The following is a 23,955-nucleotide window of genomic DNA, read 5'->3' as shown; positions in this document are numbered from 1 at the left end:
CATTGGAATATCTATCCAAGTTCAAGAAAGGGGTCACACATTGTAAATATACGCACTGATCTCACTGATTAATTTTTTCCTTTTTATATTTCTACCTTCATTTCTAGAAGCACCATGAAGTTTCCCTCGCCAGCCTTTGATCTTTGTGAAATCATTTGTCTTTCCTGTTCTGGAAACGAAAGGAAATCCAGTATCTGGAAAAGAAGAAAACTAGCCTCAGTGTGTAAATCAAGACTGATTATAGTAAGTGTCTTAATAAACTATTCCTTTATATTATCCCAAATAAGTTATTCATTTTCAGGGATAGATAAACAATAATAAATCAAGAAGGCAGAATAATGCTTTTGTTTGTTTTTCCAAAGTAATTAACAAAGGCAAGCTTCCTGTACAGATCTGTCATAACTATACATTTTTCTATCCTATACAAAAGATATCCTCCCCGGTATTTTCAATTTTATTCCCCTTCCCTTACCCATGGTATAAGCAGCTGCTTTCAAAATGTAAACAGACAAATTAGCTATTTACCAGGCTTAGAACAGGACACGTAAGTTTCGAGCTCATGGGGAAAGATTTGCATCTCTCTCCCCCCAGTACAGAAATGACTTATAGGACCTGCAGAAACTTCATTCAATGCTTGCTGTTATATCTGATTAAGCACAATATCAGTTAGTGGTAGACACAGAGAATAATCACAAAGGTAAACACTGACAGCTGTCAAATTATCCATCAGCTCTGGGTGTTAAATTGTCACCTAGAAATACTAACAGGGTTCATTGTGGGCGTATATTGTTAGTCTAGAAATAATTGCACTTGACACTGAGCTGAGAATAGAGTCTGCCTCTTATGCAGTGAAAGCAGTTCTGAGATACAAGGTCTGTCCCTCACCGTCTCCAAAAACAGTACAGAGAGAAAGGATAGTACGGTACAGTAGTCAGAAAGAGACACAGGAATTAACCATCCATGCACTTTGTCCAACAAACAAGTTTATTGTTAAGAACAGTTATCTACCAACAGTATTAGACTCAAAGTTGCATTATAATGAGAAATGTGTGGATACTAAGATTTTATTTTTTTAAAGAGCAATTTGACAACACTTTTGTAACAAATAACTATCATTAAATATGAAACTAGATGCTCTTTAAAGGATTTTGGTTATGGGTTTTCTTAGCATTCTACCCACCTGGAGAATTGGGGTTTGCTCCCGGATAGCTCCACAAAGAGTAATTGGAGTAGGAAAGAGGAAGTTGCACACCCAGGTATTTCAAGTCAATGCTCATTGTTGGGTCCACAGAATTCAACTTCAGTCCCACTGCAGGAGGCAATTATTAGTGTCAATGCAACAAGATATTGGGGGGGGGAGGGGGGAGAAGTGAAGATATTTATTAAAATGACATATTAAGTTATATATTGGTTTCTAGCATTCACTCATGTTTTAAGAGATACAGAAAGACCATTGGTGACTCTAGCTGTTACTTATCATGGATTTGCAGCAGGTATGAATTAAAGAGTATTTTACAGAGATGGAAATCAAGAAAAAAAATTGAATGACTTGATATGGCAGAAATTTAGCAACCAGAATAACAACGTTTATTTCCAAAATAAACATGTTTTTTTTTTTTGTTTGTTTGCCTTTAGAAAGTTAGCACCATTTACAGCCTTGAAGGCTATAATTACTCCCTGAACGAAACCAGTTGACTATTCGAGCTATTTTTGTGCAAAAGTACATGCCACACACCACTCACAGTTCAGTTTCAACCAGCAATGAAAGGCGAGAGTAAACCACATTTTACTTTTGAATAAGTGGGTGGGGAGTGAGATGACGATATAAACAAAGTCATATTCAGTATTCAACTCTCTCAGGACCTCAGTAGCCCTTTTTTTTTTTTCCCCCCACACTATCCTTACATCCTTACAGATAAGCTTGAAATTAGGTATCCTGTCTTTCTTCTCAGCACTTTGCAATAAATCACCTTTCTTACTGGGGGGGAGGAAGCACAGGGAAAATGAAACTAAACAGTCTTGTTGATTAGCACCACAAACACTTAATTGCCTGTTGATATCTTCCTTCATCGACTCCCCCGGAATTATTAAATTGAAAGACTTACTTAGCCACAACAGGTATCTTTATGAATCAGTAAGGATACAGAAACACTGGACACTAAGGGGAAGAGGGAACTAGCTAGTAAAATTTGACTTAGCACCTTTTTCAGAAAATTATTACATGGTCAATTCAAGAAGTGACTGCTGTCAATCAAATTCAGCTCAGTCTGGAGTAAAGAATATTTATTTAGATTTTTAGCTAGAGAAACCTATGGAAGTTGCTTCTGTTGCCAACAAGTCTAAAATTATTGTGTTAAATATGCACTTTTTGAAATTAAAAAATGTATGACTTGACAGCGCTTAAGACACACAGAGTGTATCTGCTGAAACCTTGTGTTGGTAGCGCACATTTATGCTCATAAGTGGCAACACAGTCACCTGATTATTGGCAGCCTGCAAACAATCAACATGGAACAAGTCTCAGATGTGGCAGTTAAAAATGAACATCTTTATCAAAGACAGTCGAGTGAGATGCACAAATCTACACAGCAAAAGAGAGCAGCAAGTCAATCTAGCGTTTTGTATAAAAACATGTCAACTGCCAAATGTCAAGATGGCATCTATTTCTATTCAGAGTGAATTTAAAATAAGAAGGCAAGAGTACACAGTTTATGTTTCTTGACATTTCATTTGAATTATTCTGTCACCTTCAACAAGAGGCCTAGTTTTGTTTAACACTTGAACAAAAATAAAAGCATTACCCATACACAAAACGGGATTATTTCTGTTTAGGGTCATCAACTAAATAAAATAAATAAATAAATAAATAAATAAGTAAATAAAAACAACACAAAAAGCAGAGAATGACTCCAATATGAAGCACATCATGGAGTGAACACTGACAGCCTGAAGAGAATAAATGCTAACAGTAAGCGTATGTCTGTATGGACAGCACCGAACATGACAGGTGAACTATCATTTTCATCATTTTCAAGTCATCCCCAGAGTACTGCTAAGTTTCAGCTGCTGTAGTCAAATAGTAGCAAATTAAGAACCTCCTCCTTAATAATTGTCTCCTCTCTTCATCAGTGGCAGCTGCTAACTCTGAAACATGATGCCAGACAACAGTGCCTTTGATTTTCAGGAACGTGCTAGGGGTTTCAAATTAGCTCAGAGAGAAGAGGCAACCCATCATGCTGAAGTGGCAGTACTCCAGCAGAGGCTTTCCTCCTAACGTGCTACAGCTGCCTTCCCATCTTTCAAAAGCATCTCCTCCTGCAGTCAGTCCCAATACCTGGTGAAATCTTCAGGACCACCTCTTCCAATACATGCTGCAATCCATCCTGTATCTTAATGCTAGTCCCTATGGGAAGTACTGACAGTTTCCTAGCAAACCTGGAGTACTTCTCTTTTCTCTATCTGATGACTACGTTCATCAGTTCCATTTTCAGCAAATGGAAACAAAAAGTGACAGGGCAAGGGGCAGTTGCTCTGAACTAGAAGAAGGGTGATTTAGATTGGACGTTAGGAAGAAGTTCTTCACTATGAGGGTGGTGAGGCACTGACTCAGATTGCCCAGAGAAGCTGTGGATGCCCCATCCCTGGAAGCGTTCAAGGCCAGGCTGGATGTGGTTTTGAGCAACCTGATCTAGTGGGAGGTGTCCCTGCCCATGGCAGGAGGTTGGAACTGGGTGATCTTTAAGGTCCCTTCCAACCTAAACCATTCTGTGACTATGATCTTGTTTCATTCACACTACATCCAGGGCAGACCTCTAAGAGCTCTCTACTGCTCTTCTTGATGGCTTTGTAAAGGTAGAAGAAGGGAACATCAGCTCAACACTAGCAAGAAGCAAAGGCATCCCCCCTGCAAACAGTTGCAAAAATTGACGCATTTGATGTCACCACGCACGTGCATGAACCATTTGAGACAATCCATAGTTCTTCAGAGTAGAACCTCTGTCAGAACCCAAAATAAATAGCATCAGAGTCAAGATCAGTATTTGGAGTCACAATTCCTACAGCATTACAATTATACATGAGAAATTCAGGACCAGAGCCTCCAGAGCACGAGGTACATGCTGCTTCAATTTGGATCCGTTTCTCCACCAGCTGCTCTGATGCCTATGCCAAAGCCATCAGTCTCAGGACTGGCATCACCAAAGACTTTCAACATCATCAGTAGAGAGAATAAGTTCTGCTGTGTAGGTCCCTGACTTTCTCCTATCTGACCTCAGGACAAAACAGCATAAGAGAGCCCGCAAGCTGCAAGTACCTTGCTTGGACCTTCTATGTGACTAGTGGACCTGGATCTACAGCAACTCAAAAAAGCAGACTCCAACAGCAGAAAAGTTGTCTTCGTTAAGTGTTTCTGGATTTCTAGCTCCATCTGCTCTCTACAAGGACAAACTCCTTACAAAACAGGCATGGCCTGAAGTCTGAAAGCTCACCATCTTCTACAAGAGGCATATAATGCCATGAAGCCTCTTGCAGTATGTGTATGAGATTGAAACATATTTTGCTTCCTCCATCTCTTCTGGTTACCAACATAAATGTGTGAAAACAAAAATATCTTTACTGGCTGGTTGAAACCACTTTTAAAGCCTCTAAGAAAAAATTGGGTCAGATATTTTAGATTTTCTGTCACTGCCACAAGCAGCAGGAGGGCAACTGACCGCAGTTTCAGACAGTTTTCCTTTTATATTCTCCTACTTGTACATACACCCACCTACATTGTTGAACAACCAGTGTTTGAAAAAAATAACCAACACCAGATGTGAACGATATTAGACATACATGGTATTATATCCAGTAGGAAACTATCAACTCTGTATGACTGAGTGTAATACACAATGAGCTGCAACAGCATCCACACTGCACACCTACCTTCCTGAAGACTAGGATGTATTACTTGCTTATGCCTTAAGGTTTTCAGCTCTTCCATCAATTCCTTTTCCAGTACTTGTATTCTTGCTTGGCAATCTGCTCAAAAATTAAAATGAGACAATGTGTAAAAAGCATTTAATGTGCAAAAAAAAATGACTTGAATGTTTACATTTCCAGTGTGCCCTCACAAGCTCCCTTACTGTGAGAAACATTCGCTTGCAAAGAAAAAAAAAAAAAAAGTACCTGGATCATTTGTAGTCAGCAAGGGAGCCTGAAGGTTCTGTGACTCTTCTCCTCCAGCTCTATCAACAGTGTGAATGTCAAGAGCTTCCTACATACATAAAGAGACTTGAATAAGATGCCTCAAAAACACTGACTTTGATGCCAACTAAGCCACATGAAATATCATTGTAATATTCCAAATACAAGACTGTTAGACAAATAAGTATGCATTATTTTATACAGAACCCTAGATCCCAGTATTTCTCCAGAAATCATTACGTAAGACAATGTCATAATTAGCTTAGGGACAAGATAATAGCTCTGGAAGGAGGCCATAACTCTCACAACTCATTTTAAAAGAAAACATACCTTCTGCTTCTAAGTACAAAGAGACTGAAAATGATACATTTTTAAAGAGTTTTGAATTTTACTCAAACCAGTTTGGTCTTACCTTTGATGCAAAGGACACAAAGAGGACGCCATCGACATCTTCAAGGTCTGGCTTAACATCCGGAAGGATGCTCCCAGGCCCCAGAGGGCTGTTCTTGCTCGTTATTACAGGTTTCCCTAGACCTTTAGGAGGCCGACCAGCTTTGGAGATTTTCAGTTTCCGCGGCCTTCCTCTTTTAGTTGTACCTGATGACATGGCGTTTTGATTGCTACCAGCGCCTTTCAAGGACACAGGATTCTTCAGTATTCCAGGCTTTTTTCTTCCACAGATCTCTTTATCTGAAAACTGACAGCTTACAGAGCCCCTGAGATTAAAATTAGGTGATTTAGGTAGAACCCATTGGGCCTCTTTGATTGACGAGTATTTCTGCGACAGTTTACTCCCAGGAGATATTTTTTTCATAGCTATCTCCTCAGTTACAGGGGCTGCATCTGTGCAGGAATCTTTGTTATTTTCAAAACAAACAGGCAAAGAATCCAGTATTGCACTCAAAGGGGATTTATCTTTCTTGCAAGAGGACAGCATGGTCTGCGGCAATTCAGAGATCTTCACTGTGCTCTTTGTGACTGCACACGGTTCCAAATAGACTACGGGCATCTTCCCACTATCCAATTTTAACATTTTTGCTTTGGCAACACCTGAAGGACTGGTTAGCATGCGCTTCCTAGACCTGAATTCTCCATCATTCCCATCTGTTTCACTGCGCCTCCTCAGGCGTTTTTGTAGGATGGGATCATCATCATCAGTGTTGGAATACTCATCAGTTTCTTCATCTGTGTCTTCCTGTTTCACAGTTATTCCTTGTGTGCAAATACTTGTCTCGTAGTCATAATCATCGACCGGCTCCTCTTTAATGACTACGTTGAATTGTCCATTTGGGTCCACTGGGGATGCTACGCGGGAACTGCTTTTGTAGCTGCTAGTAATGGGACTGTGCAGGGGGAAAGGGGAAAAAAAGTAAACACAGACGTGTATCAAATCTCCTCCTCCACCAAAATTCTACCATTTCCTATAACCCTCTCTGTATGTATCATAAAGAACTTCCAAAATACTCACAGGCATGAGTCTGCTAAAGAAGCTGTCATTTACAAGCTTTCGTTTTAAGCAGTAAGCATTCAAACAAACAAAAAACAACATAAGGCATCACTGAAAACAATACAACTTCTTATCTGAAGGCAGCAGCATGATTTCCTTCCCCAGGAATATCAGGATTAACGTTCGCATTTTTCCTATTTAAGGCTTAATATGAACTCATGCTAAGTTATGATGTTTTAAATGCTTAGAAGTGGACTTAGTTTGCTGTATATCTAATTGCCACCTTAGGAAAGCCACTGTACTTGAAAAAAAGAAGCCAAGTGAGTGTTTAATGCACTTCAATTTACGTGATTTAACTGAAATTTTAGTTAATTTATCCTGAAACCTCGTGCAGAAAACTCCTAAATGAAACTATTTTTTGAAAACATCTGCAGAATGTTAACCAGGTATTGAACCACGCTCCATCTTCCACACTCCATCTGAGTACTGACCGAACCAGAATTTGACACAGCATGCGCTGGACACTGCAGTCACACTCCCAGGTGATGGGTTGCTTTGAGTGTCAGCCATATCAGTCAGAAAACTACAGTCAGCAGTTTTGTTAAGAGCATCAAAAGCTGGCTCCTCAGCATCATAAGAGAAAGCTAAGATATGAAACCAGAAATTCAAACCCAGTACGAACCTCAGAAAGTTAACAGTTAGAACACTAAACATTCCTAAAGATATCAGATGGCATTCCAACATTCTCTTTCTGTGTATTACACAGCATTATATATTAAAATTATGTTAAATTATTAAAATTGCATTAACATCATGTAGTTACTCAAGTATTATTTATGTATCAATATTTGTGTTAATGTTGACAATTTCAATAATTTAACAGTTTTAGTAATATATTATACGCATTATATAAAGGGAATGTTGTGTTTTTTTTTTTAATAGAGTTTACACAGATTTATACATGTCCTTCCCTCCCTATGCAATGACTATCCTCAGTCAAATCCCAGGCTGGAATAGAGGAAGGGGAAGAAGAGGAGGAAGAGGCTGCTTCCGCCTCCATAGACTGAGGACATACAGGAGAAAAGCTAGGACACATAAGAGTCACAACATGGAGCTGTGAGTCTCCAGCTCACAAAGACAAGCTGTGGTGTATGTAAAACAGGGAGCAGACAGTCAGGATGCAGCTTGGTATGTTTACATATAACATTCCTAGGAACAAGACAGAACCTATCTAGAAAATCTGCCACAATTCAGAAGGTCAACGAGTAACCAAAATTAAGCTGGAAGCAAAAACCTGCCTTGAAAGGGAATGGCGTGCTACAGGAGAGTTGCATACCACTCCTGTTTTGTTTACCATCTTCTCTGGTCATCAAGTTCTCTATAAAGTGCTTCTAGCTTTCATTTCATTAAGGATGTCAAACGTAAGATTAGTAAGACTTTCTTCTTCAAGGACTTTACCATGAGAGAAACTGCAAGATGATACTTTTAGAGGTTCTGGACAACTCCAAGTTCTGTCACATAAATACAGAGGTTTGTTCAGCACAGCAAACCCACTGTCAAAGTGAATGGAATTAAGGAATCTCATTAATCTGCTATTCTACCTGAACATTCTCTAAAATAAAAAGACAAAAAAACTAATGAGCTTGCTGGCCAAGAATAAATTTCTCATCTGAGTTTCACTGTTTCCAATTAGAAGCCCAGTAAAGCCTGGACTTCTCCAGACATTTTTCTTTATCCCATGCAAGATACACTACTTTCTAGGCAAGATGCATACCTTTCTATGAGGGATCTGGACAGTACCCAAAACAAAGAAGCCCTGCTGTGAAAAAGAAATGTGTAGGCACAAATGCTATTTTAGTCTGCATATTGCAGACTGTGAGCCAAAATGAAGACAAGAGTGAGCTATCATCCATGTGTGTACGTATGAGAAGATCAAACACTTGCCCAAATGCTCACCAGCACTTGTTTAGATTTGAAATTCAGAAGTTTCTTCTTAGCGGTAATTTGTTTTGGCTCTTCATCTGTGATGTGCACTATTTCCAACACGAGCAGCCACAGAAATACCCTTATATAGGCTCTTCCTACATGCTGTGGGAAAATGAGACACACCGGTTTGTCCTCTCAAAATCCCCTGCTTAATCAGAGATCAGGTAGAAATGCTGAGATGATGTCTGAACTACCTTTTTCTTTGCCTGATGTGGGAAAATGCTCATATTTAAGCATATTTATATCCCCAAATAATATATTATTTGGTACCTCACGACTAAACAGTTAAAGCAGGGAAATCGTTGTCTTGCATTTCGCTGAATTCATCTGTTTAGCTGCTCTCTTACTGGAAGTACTGACATAGATGGATTTTTCCAAGTGGATACTTTTAAAGCACACCACAGAACACATATCTGGATTATCTGGAATTAATCCAGCAATTGTAGCAATCTGTGATTGAGCTTTGATGGGTGATCACTACAGCATTCTTCCAAAGGAAGTCAACGAGGAAAGAAAATTGAACTGTCAGACTAAACATAAGACACCTAAACTAGAAAAACAAGCCTATAGGAACATTAAAAAAAAAATCTGTATTTTTAAACCAAGAATTTCAAAAGATCTTGGAACGAGAAGGGTGAACCAGCCTGCAAGATTTGTGAACTGGTGAATTTTGCCTGGGGTTCCCTCTATAACCCCAGCATCCAAGAGGCTGCAGGCATAAACATTCATTTACAAGTGCCCACAATTCAAATTAAACATTTCTTTTCCTTACAGTGCACCTGATGAAACTGAACACACTACCACAACACAGAAGAAAATACACCAGCTAGTATAACGAGAAGAATCCTTTATTTGCAAAGTGCGTTACCAAGTCCAAATTATAATTATCCTCAGGTACATGCACCATCCTACACAGCTCCATTTGCAGCAAGGCAAAGCCTCTGGTCAGCAAGCCTGCACACTAGGGGAACTATCACCCCCCACGGCACTAGGAACCCCACTTCCTTGGGGAGAGTTGTCTGAGAGGCTGCAGCTCCCAACTTCTAACTCTTCAACACACATGAACCAGCCCAAATCACTACCCTGCATAAAGACAAGATAGCACCCATCTACTTATGGGTAAGAGCTTGCCTACAAAAAAAAAAAAGCACTGTTTGTTGTTTGATAAAGAAAAATGCCTCTTCTCAACCCCTTCCTTGAAAGGTTGTTGTATTTATGAACAGATCTCGTCTGCGTGAAGAGGTCTAAAGGTACCAAGGAGAACCAGTGCCCCGAAAAACTCCAGCACAGAAACAGAGTTCTGCCAGTTCTGAGGTGAGATCTTTTTTTCTGTTTTCAAGTACAGAACCTGGCTTTTTCACACAGATTACAAAGCTTAAAACAAAAGGCTGGACAAAGCCTGAGGTCTGGAATGTGGTAACATTTATTCATCAAATGATAAATACCTCCTAGCCCAGGGCAGAGAAAAACCCTTTATAGGCTCCCTCTGTGAAGCTTTTAGCAAACTTTAGAAGTAAATTGGAGTAGATAGGTGAATTTAGAGGTAAACAGGAGTTGGACTCAGTGATCCATATGGGTCCCTTCCAACTCGGGATAGTCTATGATTGTAAATTTGTCTTAGATGAGAAACTAGAGAACACTACTAATACACTCTGAACCAGAAGAAACAGAGCCTTCCAACTTGTGTCACCAGTTCTTCAAAAGAAGGTCCTTGAGTCCTTAAAATTATTTTATGAAGTAAGTAAAAATCAATATTAAGATAAAATTTTACTAACTTTTCAGTCATTAGTTTCAGAGATTTGCTGGTTTACTTACAATATGTGAAGTTATCTGAACACTGTCTCATGCTGTATTTTTTAGAATTAAAATTGCCCATCCTGTCTGAAATCAGTTTATTTTCAGTCATCAAGATGTGTTTCTCTAAAATTTCCTCTTTTTGAGAATCTAAGCATTCTTCTCTAATACAATGGCATTGGGAGGTCCTGCAGAAGAAAGGTTGGGACACCAGAACCCAAAGCAATTCCCATGGTTGTAAGAATAACTACAACGAGAAAGGCTCAAAGAATGGAGAATGTCTTTGTGATTCAGTTTTGCAGTTACTCAAGAGTCAAGAACAAGCTTTCCGCAAGAAAAAAACAATCCAGCAAACCTCTGTTCTCTCTAAAACACACTAAATGTAGTACAGCCTTTGAAACAAACTATAATTATGTCATAAGTACCACATTTTTCTTCCAAGAACTGACCTCTAATTACACCATCACCCTAATAGCCTAATTACATTGATAAAGTAGTTACCTGCAGTTAAATCATTTCTTGGCATACTGATCTACATAAGGATGCTTTGGTTACTCAATCTTTGGCAGATTAAGCCAGAGACGGACCTGAAGTGGCAGGAGAGAAACAGGCTTTTTTCTTTAAACTGTTTCTTCAGGTTTGAAGTACTTCTAACATCTCTTGACAAAAATTAATTACTCAATAAATCTGCTGTTCCATTACTTACGTTTTGAAAAGTAAGATGAAGTGTAGTAAAATTATAGGCTTGGCCAGACTTGCTTGCCAAACCTAAATGCTTGTTGGTTAGCAGAAACCCAAAGGTTCAATGCTACAGAGAGGTTCTTGGTGTACACTGGACTGCTTTACTGCTATTTGTGAGAAGTTACAATGGCTCCAGAAGTCAAACCTGGATGAACATGTAGCACTGAATTATCAAACAGCAATTTAAGGTCTGAGCAGTGGCACAGTTTTTCAGAAGTACTTTCCTAGGTGCAGATTCTCTCACGTCCCAGCACACATGAAGTAACTGACTACCCAAAGACAGGCTAACCTCATTCTTCCTCAGGGCTAGAAGAATTCACACAAGCAGTTATTGACAAAACAGTGGCATGCTGCCAGTTACAACTGCCTTGAGGAAATCCCTACACACACCCAACCTAAATACCCTTACACCCCACACACCCTCACCCATCCTCTAATGGAAAGAACTGAAGAAACAGACAGCATGGTTGTAAACAACCCTAAAAAGAAAGGCAACGTTTTGACAGCTGGAATGCACTGTGTTTAAAACTTTACTCTACTAAAACTTTACTCTACTAAAATACTATGAGGGTTAAGAGAAACCCTTCAATATTTCTTTACAAAGGGAGTTAAAGCAACACAGGAAAAAATGCCAAACTCTTGTCCTCCTCATTATTCTGCATTAGGAAATCCAGACTGATAGATGACCGTTTAAGGCAAAGAGCAGCTTTTACTAACATTAAGTGTTCCATCATTTCAGGTCAAGCAAACTTTAGCTGCAAGCATCTGTCTAATGACCATCCCATTACTTGATGTTTTACCAAGTTCCCCCGCTCCACTAGTACTTGTTGTAAAAACAGAATGTTAACTCACCTTTCGGAGGCTTCCTGTTTTAGCTTTGGCATATCACCCGAAGCCAGGTCAGTGTCCAGGAAACCCATAAAGTCCCTTTCTGCATTAAAGGATTCTTTTTCCATATCAATGTCCGATGGGTTCTGACCAATGAATGAAGAATCTAAACTCCTCTGATGCAAACCTAAGGCATCGACTTCAGCAGGGCGACCACGAAGGCTGGCAGAGCTAAAAACATTACTTCCTTCCAGTTCTAAGTTACTGTTTTGTTTCACATCGCGCTGAGGCCGACCATTCAACCCATCATCTCTGAATCCCTTAGCAAAAGGATTGTAATCTATTTTCAGCTGGGTAATCTGGATGTTCTGGTAGGCCGTAACTGCAAAGAACTCAGTCTGTGGGAAGGTAAATGTGTGGACATCGGGGCCGTTGAGCTGAATGACTTCTGTGGCTTTGTCTGCAGGCACCAAGTGAAGTCGCGGCAGGTAGCGGTGCATCGAGTGCAGGATTATGTGACCCTCCTGGTCCAGGGTGTTGTTGGTGAGTTTCAGTTTGTAGAAGGACACCGGCTGGTGCATCCAGTAGCGGCCGGTGGAAGGCGACTGCGGGTGAATGAACACTCGCCCGAGGACGTGGGGTTCTGCCTTCCCGCTGGGCTCCCACCAGCGGCCGTTCCACTTGTACCGGTAATTGTCCACGGGGGAGATGTCCATGACCAGGATGTATTTCTGGCCGGCATCCAGACCTGTAATCCAGTACCGGCAGTATGGGAACATGCGCCTCCCCTGCTTCGTCAGAATCATCTCGGTGTTGCGATGGTAGAACTCGTTCCACATGCTATTGTTATCCAGGGTGACAGTGATGCCCCCCGAGACGCAGTCAGCGGGGAGGCACGTCTTCATTTTGGATTTAACTGGAGCTGACACGCTGCTGGCAAGAGCACAGGCATCGCGGTTTGCCACTAGGATTCCTTGGTCAGCTTTCCCATTCCCCTGCTGTTGTTTCAGGATGACAAAGAAAGCAGGTGCTGTACCAAACACTGCCCCGCCATCCCGGTTACCCAGCACGATCTGCTGTTTCTCCATGATGAGCAGTTTTATAAGCTCTCAAATCAAAGGCGAGTTCTATGCAGTTCTGATAATCGTCTACATGTGGTCACCTTTCTGTAGAGAAAAAAAAAAAAGAAAGCCAGTTGAAGTTATCGAAATACATTCTCTCTTCTAAAAAGGTGTTAAAGTCTCATGAGAGATCCTGTCTATAACAGTTCTCCACATCAAAAACTTAAAAGACAATCACTACTCTAAAATCAAGCACAATTAGGACATATCAAGTCAAGTCTGCTTGTGCATATGCACTTCAGGCCTCAGAGATGCTGGGTACAACATCCTTAAAGTAATGCTTCATGTAATGCTTTGCCACAACAGGGCTCTTTGCTTTGGTCAGTGCATCAAAGCGTTCTTTGTTCTGATACTGGCTCAACTTTTCAGGTTTGCTTAAGAAACAACATTTAGCAAACGTGCAGAAGTTTTCAGGAGAGCAAACAGCACATTTCTGACACAAAGGCAGAAGTCATTTGCTCTTGCCAGAAATAGAGGCCCCAGCGCTCCTCTGGGAAAGGAAGAAGAAAAAACATTGTTTTCCTCAAATTTCTTTGTTGGGAAAGATAAAGTTTGTGCAGTCGGGATTTCTTCGGGATCCCTTCCCTCCCCATAAACTTGAGATCTTCTAAAAGCTTGTTCAAGACAGAGACAAAGAATGGAAGGGCCAAAATAGTTCAAATGACTAAGCTTGGGGAAAAAATAGGCCAGCTAACCTCCCAAAAGGCCATGCAGCTACGATAAAATAGAAGAATGAAAAGCACTGGGCAACCTTAGCTACCTCTGTTTCCTAAATTATGAAAATATTTGAAGTAAAGTAAGAAAACACTGGTACTGATATGATTATCCTAATCACTGCTTAGGAAACTAAACAGTTTCCTCTACCAGCATATACATAATTCCAGTGTTTTGCGTCTAACCCACACGGGAGTGTTTTATCAATATGCTAAGACAGTAAAAAATATATACTACTTAAGCAGGTTGGCACATATAAAGTAGTCTTCTAGTGCCTCACAAGACTGCCATTCCCCCACGCAGATATTTGTATTTTAAACACGATTACATACAGAATGCCACACCAAAAAGAACAGCCCATTTTTGTATCAAATGCATAGCTGGGGGGAACCAGAAACCTGAGACAAGAGTGATTCACCAGCACCAGGAGTTAGCTGGTTGAAAGCAATCAGATTTCTGCTCAGATAATTAACTCAGGCTCACAAGTTTTAAGTGAATTAGGTCTTCAGTAAGACACGTGTGTTTTGTTAGGACTGCCGTACTGTAGGAGGAAGCATGCTGTCTAAGCCAGCAGCTGCATTTATATGGGAAATGACCTCAGAACTCAAGAGATGAGCAATTTATATCCCGTGATGAACAGACTCGACACCTAGGAAACACAAGAGACCTGCTTCTACTCTTTCAACTCGACGTTTTAGAATTTCATGTAAAAGTTAAATTAGGAGGGGCAAAAGCCTTCTCCACAGGTTTGACCTGTGAAGTTACAAGACATGGCTTTCAGTTTTACTTTGAGGGGGAAATATTTACACACACACAACACTACGGAAAGGAACACAAAATTAATTAGCTGTGCAAAACAGGCGTCATAATTTTTGTTTCACTAATGCTGCCTTGTTTTTTCAATAGAGCATTTCCGCGGTCCCCAAAAAGGCTTCCCTAAAAAAGCTCTAAACTATAAAAAAAAAAACAATAGAGAAATAAATGTCTATTAATATGACAGGTCTGGGGAGGGGAGGGAAAGCACTCACATTCTAAGCTGTATGTGATTTCCCATCGACCTACCATCTCTCTTCACACACAGCACGTTCGTATGTATACTGAACATAGGATCACAAAGTGAGTTCACATTAATGCTGTGCACCGTACAGCAAAACTGTAGTAGCTTATAGAGGATATACTCTGTGTGATTTTAAATCTAGTTTAAGATGTACAGAAAGCCTTTAACTTTAACCTCACTTCAGGAAGAACTTACACATGCCAGAAATAAATTCAGGAGGTCTCAACAGCCATGCATTCAGCCAGAATTCAACACGTACAAAGAGCTACTGAGCCAGTTTTTGCTTTCCAATATTTAAAGTTCCTACATGGCACTAAAAGTTATTTCTCCCATAAGCAGCGCTCAGTTATCTAGCACGTCTGAGATGCTTGTGGTTGCAGCGTGATTATAAGCAGTTACAGTAGCCAGGAGCTACGCTCCTTCAGCACTACCATCATCTATTACAAGAACAACTTCACACGTTTTATTACACTTGGTCAGACACAGTAGCCACTTCTATTGTAATGCGGCTTCACTATGCCTTCTATTAGGGTGCAGAGTTTCTGCTCCGGGTCAGCGTGCGCACTTGCGAAGCCTCAAGCTCTAATCAGCATCAGCTGTTTCTCAGCCATCCCCAGACCTCAAGTTGGAGGAGAGGCAGCTCCCTAGGGAGCGAACCGGGCAAAAGCAGCGCAAGGCGCCTGGCGACGCGCAGGAACACAGCCGGACCCCTTCTGCCAGCCGGGCTGTTACGTGCGACCACGGAGCTGCGGGCGGATGAGCTGCGGGCTTTCCCGGGCCGCCGCCGCGCTGCCGACGGGAGGCGGGCGCGGGCTCCAGTGGCAGCGGGCGCTGCCGTTCAACCGCGCGGCAACGGCTCCTCCCGCCCGAGCGAGCGGCCGAGGCGGCGCGAGCCCAACGGGAGCCCAGCGCCACCCCCCACCCCACTCCCCCCCCCCGCGGCCGGAAGGCTCGGCCGGGGGCGGGCGGCGGGGCGGGGGCACGTGCGGGGCCCGCGGGGCCGCCCCTCGGCGGGGCAGCGCCCGGCGACAAGGGCGGTGCGGGCGGGGCGGCACCGGCGGCGGCGCGGGGCGGCTCCGAGGCGGCGCCTCGCGGGGCGGCGGCGGCGGCTGCGGGCCGGGCCGGGCGGCGCCTCGTGGCGGCGGCGGCGCCTGGTGTTAATTTTCGCAGCTGGGGCGGGAGGCGCGCGGAGGCGGCGCGGGCAGGGAGCGGGAAGGGAGGGGAGGGGAGGGGAGGGGAGGCGGGGGCCGCGCGGCCGCTGCCCGTAGTTACCGTGCGGCGCGGCGGGGCGGGGGGAGCGCGGCGCTGCCCTGCTCCTCACGCGGACCGTGTGGCCGCCAGCTGGGGACAACGTGCGTGCGCACCGCTCTGACGTCACCGCGCCGCCCCGCGCGCACGCGCGCCGCCCGCCGGGCTCCCCCCCCCCCCGCTCCCCTCCGCTTCCCTCCCCTCCCTCCCGCCTGCCCGTCACGTGCCCGCGCCGACAGCACCGGGCTCGGCTCGCGGGGCCGCGCCGCCCCGCGCCGCGTGTGCGCGCGGAACCTTCTGGAAGCCCCGCCCCGCCCGCCGCCGCCGCCTTCGAAGCCCCGCGGGGCTCCCGGCCCCGCCCCCGCCCCGCGCGAGGCGCCCGCCCCGCCCCGCGCCGCTCCGCTCCCCCGGGCCCCGCCTCAGGCCGCGGGGCCGCCCCCGGCGCTGCCCCACGACGGCCGGGCGGCGGCGCAGGCGGGCCCCCGACGGGGCCCTCCCTCGGCAGCCCCCGGGCCGGCCCCGGCCGCAGCCCCCCCGGGGGCTCGCAGCACGGCCATCACATTGCGCAGGCAGCGGGAAAACGTGCAGCAAGGCGCCACGCAGGCGTGCGGGAGGCAGAGCCGGGCAGCTCCTTCCCGGTAAGCAGAGGGATCTCGAGCGAGGAAGAGAAGGAAGGCTCCGTGCGGAGAAACCAGCTGAGAACACAGCCCTGGCAGCACGAACAACGCACGGCTGCGCTGCTGGTACCCGCAGGAGAGGCAGAGGGAGGCGTTCAGCTGGGACGGGGCACACCCAAACGCTGCTAACCGCAGATCTGGGAGCGAGGAGAGAAGAAAGGTTCAGAGGAAGGCGCAGGAAGACACCAACCCTCACAAGGAGGTAGCATGCTTTCAGCTAAGGTCATGCTCAGCCCTGCTCTGAAGCAGCCTCACACGATGGTTCTCAAGGAGAAGCTCCTCAAGTGCCTTCGCACGAGAAAAAGCCAAGGCTAACAGTCAAGTGCTTCTGTATGTCATGCAGCAAGTGGGAAGCCAGGGGAAGAAAGGAATCAAGAAAGCATTTCAGCTCAGTTGTACATTGAAAGCATCTGTTCTAATTCAACTTGTAAACACTTCATTTAACTGCCTGGGTTAGGAATCCCCCAAGTATAATATCTGAATCCCAGATGCTGTCCACAATCCTCTCTCATGCTTTCTCCTTCCTTTCTATGTTCTCCCTTCTATCCCATTTTCTCTACAAACACCATTTTCAAATCTCACATTTCATACTTTTGGACATTTCTCTCCTTTTGTCCTCCCTCCTCTGCCCTTGTCTCCCCATCTCCCCGCACCCTTCCTGTACAGACACTCGTACAACCCCCAGGAGACTCCACGCAGACGTTAAGGACCAACAGCAGAGGCTTCCCCTGCACCAATCTTCTCGGTAGCCTCACAGGCGGGATGCACAGAGACGCACTGTTAGAGGCAGGGCTCGGTGGTTTTACCACCAAGTTATCTGCACCTGGTTTATAACCTCATCACTGTAAGCCTCCCTGTTAAGCATGCCAAAAAAATGCTTGCTGGTTACAAAACTTGGAGCGCTTCCAGCATTCCCTACACTGCAAGGCTACAGAGGAAGTTGTGATTGTGCACTTTCCACCACCAGAGAAAGTGGAAAGCACAAACTGCATCTTCTGGGCAAGACCCAAGCATGCCCAGGTGTGGGGGAGCTGAAGGAACGGCTGCCGTGGTACTGCTGTACAGACCTTACTCCAAAAGAGAAGTTACTTTTGCTCAGTGATCCTGACAAAGACGTGCATTCCTTTTATAAAGTATAGCGATCATCACATTTTAGGGCCACAGGATACACTGACACACAATTTTATGTTAAGCAACACATTTCTGAACGGTGATAGGAAGGAAGTCTGTCCCCCCGCCCGCCTTTAGCAAGAGGCCATTTACACCAACCACTCACTCAGAGCAGCTGCACTACACTGAGAGGCAGATGGGGCCACAGACACACGGCACGTGCTGCTGTGATAAGAGAAGCAACACCAGGGACTGTTGATGCTGCCAGGGACTTTGCTACCAATGTACATAACTCGTACAGTAAGCCCTGCCTGGAACAGAAGGAGAGCCTTGTGTTCATCAACAGAGCAGATTCACCAGTACAGGTCAGAGAAGTTCCACCAGCTCAAGTAGCCTCGTTCTGAGCAGTTTACAGCTGACAAGAAACCAGAGCACTGCAATAAAGAACTGTCCCTTTTGATCAGTAACAACAGCAGTTTTAAGCCTTGCTTGTGCTAGACACCAACTGGTAGCAGAGAAAAGAACTGGCGTGCACCACCTGCATACTGCCCTCCACGATCAGTGGAGTCGCTGGATAGTAACCAATAACGTAATGGTCATATCAGGAACTCTGAAGTCCACCACCCAGCAGTGCTCTCCCTGCTTCAGAGCCTCAAGAGCATAAACTACAAACTTTTCAGGCTGCATTTCCCAACACTATTTCCCAAAACACAGTATTTTGAGCATGTGTCATGCAAACCACATGCCTTCTTTCAGTAATGCCTGCAAGCACAGAGCACCAATTCCCAGCCTCGCCACTACAAATAACACAGCCACCGTAACTTTCAGCAACAAGCAAGCCACAGACTGCTAGCTGGAGCTGCACTGAAAACCAAAAAAAAAGATTCCATAGCAGACCACCAGCTGGGGGGTCACAAGGCCCAGGCTTTGCTAGGTGGGTATGGGGAGAGCAAGGCAGCAGGCAGAACTTAACGGTTGCAAACCTGCAGAAAACATAAAAGAGGTGCCTATGGGCTGATGGTGTTTTTTGCTAGCAGTCATCTCTTCATCTGAATATGGAGAACCCTACTGCAGAAGTCGAGATACATCAGACTTGCGTCAGATGGTGTACTTTCAGATATGGTATATGAAAGGCACTACTACTGGAGCAGAACGGGGGCTTTCAGCTCTCACATTCACTAGCTGAAAGTGACAGCAGCTGAAACTACACTTGCTAGCTGGAAAAGACAGCTACCAAAACAACCGTGCCAATACAATACACCCAGCACAAGTGAGTCAGCAGAGCCTTAGTCTACAAGTCTGCCAGTAACAAAGACCAGGCGGCCCTGAAACCCATACCAAGTCCCAAGTTGTGGCCACAAAAAACACTTATAAAGACCTGGAAATCCAGTGATGTTATAAATAGCAAGAAGCGTTGTGCAATGTGTACACTAGTGGGGTTAAAATACAAAAATACACTTTCTTTAGCCAATGCTTTGCCACTTGGGAGAATGATTAACACAGTAGCACGCCGCAAGAAAGTCTGTTAATTCTCAAACTCCATGTTGGATTAAACTGCTCCTCTCAACGTATACAGTCCCATTTCTGTACCATTACTTGTCCCACTGCTCTCCAACTGCTTCTCCAGAACAGTTTTGGCCTGCCAGAGCTCAGCGTTTGCTGTACACAGATGTCACATCGTATATAATGGCTCTCAACCCCTGTGCTTAGGCAACAAAATCCTACCCCAAAACTACTTAACAAAAAGAAATGGTTTACACCACTTAGTTGTGACAGAGAAGTAGTTGAAGCTCTTCCTTTAGCTACAGTGAGGAAGTATAATTTGATGTCAAGAAGATTACAGGTGTAAGTGGTGGTAGAACCTAGCTGTGGCCTAAGATTAAAAAAAAAAAAAAAAAAGTTTATTTTAAGAAATGGATTATTGCTGGGGAAAATAGTAAGAAAAAAGAAAATATAGTAAAAAAAACTGTTTTTCCAGATTGTGGTTTCCTTGTTGATGCAAACATACCGAAACGCATGCCCTACCTGCACAGACAACTCACTTATCCCCAACGTGCAGGAATGACACAGCTTGTGAGACGTCAGATTTCAGCCCAGAACATGACTTTGTAGTAAAACCCAACTCACTTCACACCACCATGGAGCCCTGACTATTCCCAGCTGACTAGCTGGTAGCTCAGGAAGTGCTTCACAGACTGACAGCTGCACCCCTGCAAAAGCTGCCGTTTCTATTCTGCGGGCAAACACTTGGGGGAGGGAGGAAATACCTGCACCAGCCTCTCCTATAGAAAAACTCTGCCAAGCGTGTCACAGCTTTCAGCCCCCCTTCAAGTCAGTGTTTTGTTTGACACCATTAATCCCACAACGCAGTGTGCAATATCCAGGTCTCTAAGGAGCTACCGAGCGTTGGGGATACACAGAGATCCTCCCAAATACCAAACACTACAAAATGGAAACACAACCCATTTATACTAGTTATAAACCACTGGGGAGAAGAAAGGGAGGGACATCAGTGTTTACTGCAAATAACCAGTGTTTTACCTGTGTAGGCATTTACAATGTGTTATTATTTCAGTGTTTTAAAATAAAGCCTTTTAGTTACTCCCCCTATTCTTCATAACGTCATTAATAATGCTGAGTTTTTTTAATATCCTATTATTCCAACTACGGAAAGCTACAAGATAAAACAAGAAACCAAGTTTGTATGTTATCTCCCACGCAACGCTGGCCATAATCAACAAGAACACCACCAATCTGATGAATTTCAGTCCCTTCACAGCCATCACAAAACTTTTACCACATGTACAAATCTTCAGTTGAGGATCTTCTCCACATCATAGAAAAAAAATGAGAGCCAAAAATAAGAACATTCAGCAGAGCAAGTCAGAAAATTAAGGAAGACTTCACCTCAGCTCAGGACTATGTTACTTGTTCAGCTCTTGCTTTGTGGAGATGCTTATTACTACCGAGTCGCCAGTGGCTCTAGTGCATCAAATTGTAACCATCAGGGAAACCCTATTCCCCTGTTAAGTTACAATAAAAGGAAAGTAACTGCATTTAAAGCACCACACTGTTGGTGATGGGTTCCAAGTTTCATATCCATCTTCATTTCTGACTTATGCTGCGGTCAGGCCAACCACACAACATTAACATTAGCAAAAAGCACTGCACGAGTCAGCAAAACAGCACAACTCCATCATCCCAAGTATCTGCATAACTGTACTTAGGTCACGATCTTGTTTTCCAAATTGGCTTTTCCTGAAGATAGAGACTGTAGCAATGAATGTAAACATTTTCACTGTAGATATATTTTATCTGGCTTCCACATTCCATCTTCTTTCTTCTTTATTGTTTATACCCCTTACTGCCTTTCTATTTGGGCCTTCATTTGTTTTTTGTTAAACAGACTCTTTTGGCTACTTTCTTCTCATGACAAGCCTTCATCGTTCTTCTCACTTCATTCTTCCTTATCCAGATCAGAAAAAGATCGAAAAAGACACATCAAGGATTTACCATAGGCACAAGAACAGCCAGAATCCATCAGAGAAGAAAAGAATATTCCATTTTATTGTGAAGAGAGAATCTTTGCCATCATAATTTGATGCTAGATTCTAAAGTCACACAGTATTTAAAAACAAAGCAACCAAACAAAAACCCTACCACATCCTTAATTACTGAAGAATAAGACCTCAAGAAGAAAGTCTTGCTGGTACTGCAGCTAATGGGACTGTTGCCTATTTGCCTATTACATCCTTTTTTTGTTGTAGATCCTCTGCTGCCTATGCAACAGCAAATGGACAAATGGCTGTTCTCAAGTGAAAGCTCTTCCTCACTCCTCTAAAGCAAAGATCTATTTCCACCGTGTCTGTAAGCATCTTGGACTTCCAGAAAAAATATTTCTTTTTTTTTTTTCCTGGTAGACAACCAAGCAGGTTTATTAACATGTGGGACTAACATTGGCTTCATCCAGTTGCATGTTAACCTGCCATGACAGACACAGCAGCATGCGTACCAACACTGAGCAAGCACTAGGTGAGTGTAATAGCTGGTGCTGCCTGACAGAATAGGTAAGTGAAATAATTCTGCCATCTCTGCCAGGAGTAAGAACTATGCTATTTTCCCACAAACACATACATAGGCACAAAAACGCTCGCCCACAGCAAGACTTTCAAGAAGAATCAATTCCCCATTCTGGTTCTCAATAGACTCAGACAAAACAACCTGTGCCTGAGGGCACCAAAAGGGTGCTGCAGCAGCGTGCTGAGCGGCTGCGTTGGGCAGAGCGCCCTGAATCGCTATTTCCCCTAGCAGCCTGCCTTCTTCATAAGACTTTCAGCGTTCAGTCTGTAGCGTCTTCAAATCTTCAGGGAGATTTGCCAAGCAAGAGAGAAGACGACCGGCGAGCTCAGCAGCAGCCACGCACCAACAGCGTCACAGCGTGAACGCACGAGCTCTGACAGCTCAAGGAACGAGGCGAACAGCGCAAACCGCGCTACTGCAAGCCTCCTGGAAGCCGCTCCGCCTGCCGGGCTGAAGCGACAACCGCAACCCCTCCCGCCTCCCGGCCACAAACGCCGCTCCCCGCTTCCCTTTTCACCCGGGGACTCCCCGCGGCGCCACCCCGGGGCTGGCTGGCGGCGAACTCGCCCCGCACGAAGCCGCGGCGGGGCCGGGGCAGCGCCCGGCGGGGGCCGCCCGCAGAGGGAGCGGCGGGGCGGGAGGGGCCGGGCGGGGAGGGGCGGGGGCGCTGCCCAACGGCCGCCTCACGCGACGTGCCGGGGCGCACGCGCGGCGCCGCGGGCCAACGGCCGCCCGCGAGCCGTTACGCCCCGCCTCAGCCCCCCCACGGCCCCTCAGCGGGGCCCGCTCGGCAGGGGGCGGGCGCGGCCCGCGGGGCCGGGGCGAGGCCGGGTGACGGGAGGCGCCGGGCACGGTGGAAAGGGAGGGGACGGGGGGAGAGGGCAGGGCCCCGGGAGGCGGCAGCTGCTGGGGGCCGGGCCGCACCGGACCCTTCCCGGGCGGCGGCGGCAGGGGGAAGGAGGCAGCGGGGGGAAGGAGGCAGCGGGGGGAAGGAGGCAGCGGGCAGCGCCGCCGCCCCTCGCTCCCAGGACACCCCCTCCCTCAGGACACCCGGTCCCTCAGGACACCCCCGCCCCCGGGACACCCCTCCCGCGGTGCAGGCGGCCCGGGCCGCGCCCCCCGAGGGGCAGCGCGGGTGCGGAGCGCTCGCCGCCCTCCCGCCGCCTCTCCCCGGCCCGCTCGCCTCAAACGCGGCCCGGGCAGCGCGCACGTGTGATTGGGCGGCCGCGCTCACGTGACGCGCACGCCTCACGCCGCCTCCTCCTCGAGCGCCGCTCTCGGCCCCGGGGTCGCGGTGTGGGGGGGGCTGCGGCGGGCTCAGCCCGGCCCGGCCGCCTCCTACCTGCCTCCCGCCGCCGGCTCCCGGGGCGCCGCGCACCGCCCCTGCCCACGCGGCCCGCTCGCGGCTCCTGCGGCCTTCGCGTGCCACGCGCAGCCTCCCGCCGTCCTCATTGGCTGCGCCGGCCCATCACGTGGGCCGCTCCCGTTTTTGCCTCCCCCCCCTCAACCTCCTCCTCCCGCCTGCCCTCGGCCGGGGCCGCCCCCGCGGGTGCAGGGCGCCGGCTGCGGCGCCGCGCGGCCGTTCCCGGGGCTCGGAGGGGGGGCACCGAGCGGGAGGGGGGCGGAGCGCAGCGCGGCGCCGGCCGCGGTAAAGCTGCCTCGCGACGCCCGCCGGCAGCGCGCCGCTGATTGGCCGGCGCCGCCCGCCGACGCACTTCCGCCCTGCTGCCGCTGCCGCCGCCGCCCCTCCCCCGCCGTGGCGCGAGGGAAGCGCGCGCGGCCGGGCGGCGGCGGGCAGGGGGCACAAAATGGCGGCCGGGGCCGCCCTCAGGGAGCCCGCGCCGCGCCCCCTCATGCCCCGCGCGGCCGCGCCGCGGAGCCGGCGGCCCCGGAGCCGAGGGGCTCGTGGAAGCCGAGGGCGTGTGCGCCCCGAAAAGCGTGCGGAAACGGGCGCTGCCTCCCCTAGAG

General features: G+C 46.4%; 1 protein-coding gene across 15 annotated transcripts in view; it reads right to left on the bottom strand.

Moving 5' to 3' along the window:
• The window catches only part of MGA (MAX dimerization protein MGA), a 64,711-nt gene extending 41,042 nt beyond the window's left edge, over positions 1 to 23,669 (bottom strand). For 5 of the 15 annotated variants that reach the window (XM_068683898.1, XM_068683895.1, XM_068683897.1 and 2 more), the window contains exons 1-7: positions 23,330 to 23,665; positions 12,005 to 13,146; positions 5,597 to 6,527; positions 5,167 to 5,254; positions 4,924 to 5,019; positions 1,181 to 1,309; positions 96 to 194 (exon numbers count right to left, since the gene is read on the bottom strand). In XM_068683898.1, coding sequence (XP_068539999.1) covers positions 96 to 194; positions 1,181 to 1,309; positions 4,924 to 5,019; positions 5,167 to 5,254; positions 5,597 to 6,527; positions 12,005 to 13,068 — 2,407 coding nt within the window. In that variant the 5' untranslated portion in view covers positions 13,069 to 13,146; positions 23,330 to 23,665. Of the gene's footprint in view, positions 1 to 95; positions 195 to 1,180; positions 1,310 to 4,923; positions 5,020 to 5,166; positions 5,255 to 5,596; positions 6,528 to 12,004; positions 13,147 to 16,144; positions 16,465 to 23,329 lie in introns of those variants that run through there. The other 10 variants (XR_011097090.1, XM_068683909.1, XM_068683908.1 and 7 more) reach the window with 5 other exon arrangements.
• Between the last annotated feature and the right edge of the window lie 286 nt (positions 23,670 to 23,955).

Source organism: Anas acuta, chromosome 5 (assembly GCF_963932015.1).
Source record: "Anas acuta chromosome 5, bAnaAcu1.1, whole genome shotgun sequence".
NCBI lineage: Eukaryota > Metazoa > Chordata > Aves > Anseriformes > Anatidae > Anas > Anas acuta.
Note: the sequence above shows the minus strand (reverse complement) of the source record. Positions and strands in the feature narration are given on the sequence as shown.